This window comes from Emydura macquarii, unplaced genomic scaffold, assembly GCF_026122565.2.
Source record: "Emydura macquarii macquarii isolate MOO-44397 ecotype Brisbane River unplaced genomic scaffold, CSIRO-AGI_Emac_v2 contig_287, whole genome shotgun sequence".
NCBI lineage: Eukaryota > Metazoa > Chordata > Testudines > Chelidae > Emydura > Emydura macquarii.
In genome coordinates, this window is record NW_027130424.1 from 12,006 (window position 1) to 14,869 (window position 2,864).

The window sequence follows — 2,864 nt, forward strand, 5'->3', positions numbered from 1 at the left end:
GGAGGGGGAGCCCTGGACTGGGCTAGCGGGGGGCTGCGGGTCAGGAGTGAGGGGCCCTGGCACAGCTCTGGGAAGGGGGCGCGAGGCTGGGGTCGCAGGGGCGGGGCTAAGTGCCTGTAACTCACCGCTGGGCCCGCCTGCGCTGCAGGGGGCAGGTTCTCATACAATGGGGGGGTCGTGTCGCTGCCCTGGAGGGTCTTGCTCCGGCGGCCAGAACCTGGAGGAGGGGAAATCGTCAGAGATGCTGGAATTGGGGGCCCAGATCCCAGCCCCCACTGCTCTAACTCACCAGCTCCTCCCCCCACTCAGAGAACCGAGGAGTCCTGGCTCCCAGCCCCCTGCTCTAACCACTAGATCCCCAGTCCCCTCCCAGAGCCTGGCATGGAACCCAGGAGTCCTGGCTCTCCCGGAGGGGTCTGTTACTCACAGAGGAAATAAACCAGGCCCCCGACCAGCCCCGCCCCGGCCAGCGACCCGATGACGATCCCAGCGATGGCCCCGGCTGACAGAGACGTTCCCGGGGCTGCAGTTGGAGATGCTGGAGGAGAAGGGAAGAAGGGGTTGGATCAGGCAGCCCAGCCATGACCCCCTAACCCTAACCCCCCGCCCAGACCCCCATTTCCCAATGCTGCTCCCTCTCAGCTCCCAAGGTGAGGGCCCAGGTGGTGGGACCCCCAGCTGCCCCTCCCCGCAGCCCTCTCCGAGCCTGCAGGTTTGGGCCCATCAGGACCCCGAATACGGTGGCAGGAGGGTCTGAAGGTCAGGAACTGGGATGTCTCCTGGGGCTGCCCAGTGATGCCAGTGCCCCCCAGTGCCCCAGGCCCAGCGCTGGGTGCGGGGGGTCTCAGCTCTCACTGGCTGGTGTCGGGGGGATTCGGGAGGCGATGGGGCTGGACGCTACATTGACGGATCCACTGCCCCACAGCCACAACAGAGCCCCCCAGCCCTGGGGGAGACGGATCCCAGCCGAGCCCCAGTCCGGCCCCCCCACAGCTGGCCCTAGAGAGAAGCAGGGCTGAGCAGGAGAGGGAGGGACCATGTACAGAGACACACCATGGCCCAAGGGTCCCCCGAGAGTCACTGGCAGCCCACGGCCCGGCCCTGTCCCATTCCCCAACCCAGCCCTAGGCCCCACCCGCCCCCAGCAGGGCGTTTTCTGGTGCTGGACAGGGAGGCCGCGCTGGGTTCAGCCCAGGGACTCACCTACAACCCGAACGGCGACAGACGCCCGCGCAGTGAGGTTGGTGTTGGGGTTGTGGGCCTGGCACGCGAACGTGCCCTGCTGAGCCCAGCTCGTGGGGTTAAAGGTCCAGCTGCTCCGGGTCTCGTTAGCGTCGGTGCCGTTGTGAAACCAGCGATAGCGCGAGGGCGGGACAGAGTCAGAGACGCACGTCAGGGTCAGAGGGGACCCCAGGGGGTGGGTGATGGGTCCCTGCGGGTCTATCCTGGTAGAGTCCGGCCCATCTACAGAGAAGGAGGGCATCAGGGGAGGGAGGGCGCCAGTGAGGGATCCCCATGTAAATAGCCCCCGCGCAACACACCAGATGTGGCTGCATCTCCGCGGCTGGGTGACACGGCAGGGGCCGGGGGGCAGCACGGCCGGGGGACGGGGCTACTGTTACTCACAGGCCACCGTCACGGTGCTGGGCTCGCTGCGGATGGTGCTGACGGGGTTCCTGACCTCGCACTGGTAGGCGCCAGCGTCGCCCCGGCTGACGTTCAGCACCGTGAGGGTCCGGTTGTCGGGGGACAGCTCCAGCCGCTGATCAGTCGCGAGGTCCGACCCGTCCCGGAGCCAGAGCAGGGTGTCGGCGCCGGGGGAGCTGTTACACGTCAGGGTGAAGGTCCCGTTCTCCAGCACCTGGGTTTGGTTGGGCGTCACCGTGGGGCTGGGGCAGCATTTCTGTGCAGGAACGGAGAGAGCGTTACCGTGTGTCCTGCCCCCCTCTGTCCATCCGGGCTGGGAGAAGAGTCCCAGTGTCGCCCCTTGTGGGATTGTGGGAAGAGTCCCAGCGTTGCCGTCCCACGGCATTGTGGGAAGGTCCCAGCCCAGTCCCTGCGGTGCTGTGGGAAGGGTCCTTCGCCCTTTGCACCTCAGAGCTGCAGAGACGGGTGTCGCCTTCCAGGCTCCGGCAGAAGGTCCTCTCCGCGGCGTCGAGTCACAATTATTGGCGCCTCCCCCGAGACTCTGGGCTCCCGGAGTCCCGTGGATGTTTGGGACACTCTCGGCTGTGGTTCGAAAGGAGACGAGGCGCCGGCTCTGCACCCACAGCAGGATTCTCAAGCTGAGCCCATGATGGTTTGTGGCTGACAGGTGGAGGGTCACGACCCCATAAGGTGCTTGGTGCTGCCGGCATTGCCCCTGACACGGCCCTGTGCTGGGTCCTGCCCCCTCCCCCGACCCGACGGAGCTGCCGTCCCAGAACCGGGCCGTGGGGCGGGGTGGCACCACGGGCAGCCTGCCAGAGCCGCTCTCCCTGACCCAGGGAAATTGGGGCGACCCAATGGGGTGGGGTCACACGCTGGCCTAGCTCCGTCCCCCATTCCTGCCCAGCCCCAGAGCTCAACAAGGGCCCCACAGCCCCAGACACCCTGGGTCTGCCAACGTCCCACGAGAGTCTGACGGAGGGGCGGCCCTGCTGGAGCCCAGCGGCAGGTCCAAGGACACCCTGCCAGTTCAGACCCCCTCACTGGGGCAGGATCGTCCCCCCAGTCTGTTCCTCAGGCTCCCCGTCACCCTGTGCACCCCGAGCTCCCCCCACCCTGCTGGCCGATGTGTCGTGGCAGCGCCCTTGCTGGGGCTCAGAGGGCTGCGGGGGGGGGGACCGTGTAAATCCCAAGAGAGAATCAACAGAGCGAAGGAG

At 67.2% G+C, this 2,864-nt stretch overlaps 1 protein-coding gene across 1 annotated transcript; it reads right to left on the reverse strand.

The window, feature by feature from the left end:
- Positions 1-1,186: 1,186 nt before the first annotated feature.
- Positions 1,187-1,903, reverse strand: LOC137153855 (carcinoembryonic antigen-related cell adhesion molecule 6-like; the record flags this gene model as incomplete). Its single annotated transcript, XM_067549674.1, has 2 exons — positions 1,187-1,464; positions 1,627-1,903. Coding segments are annotated over 2 exons (555 nt in total), but the record flags the coding sequence as incomplete, so codon positions are not given.
- Between the last annotated feature and the right edge of the window lie 961 nt (positions 1,904-2,864).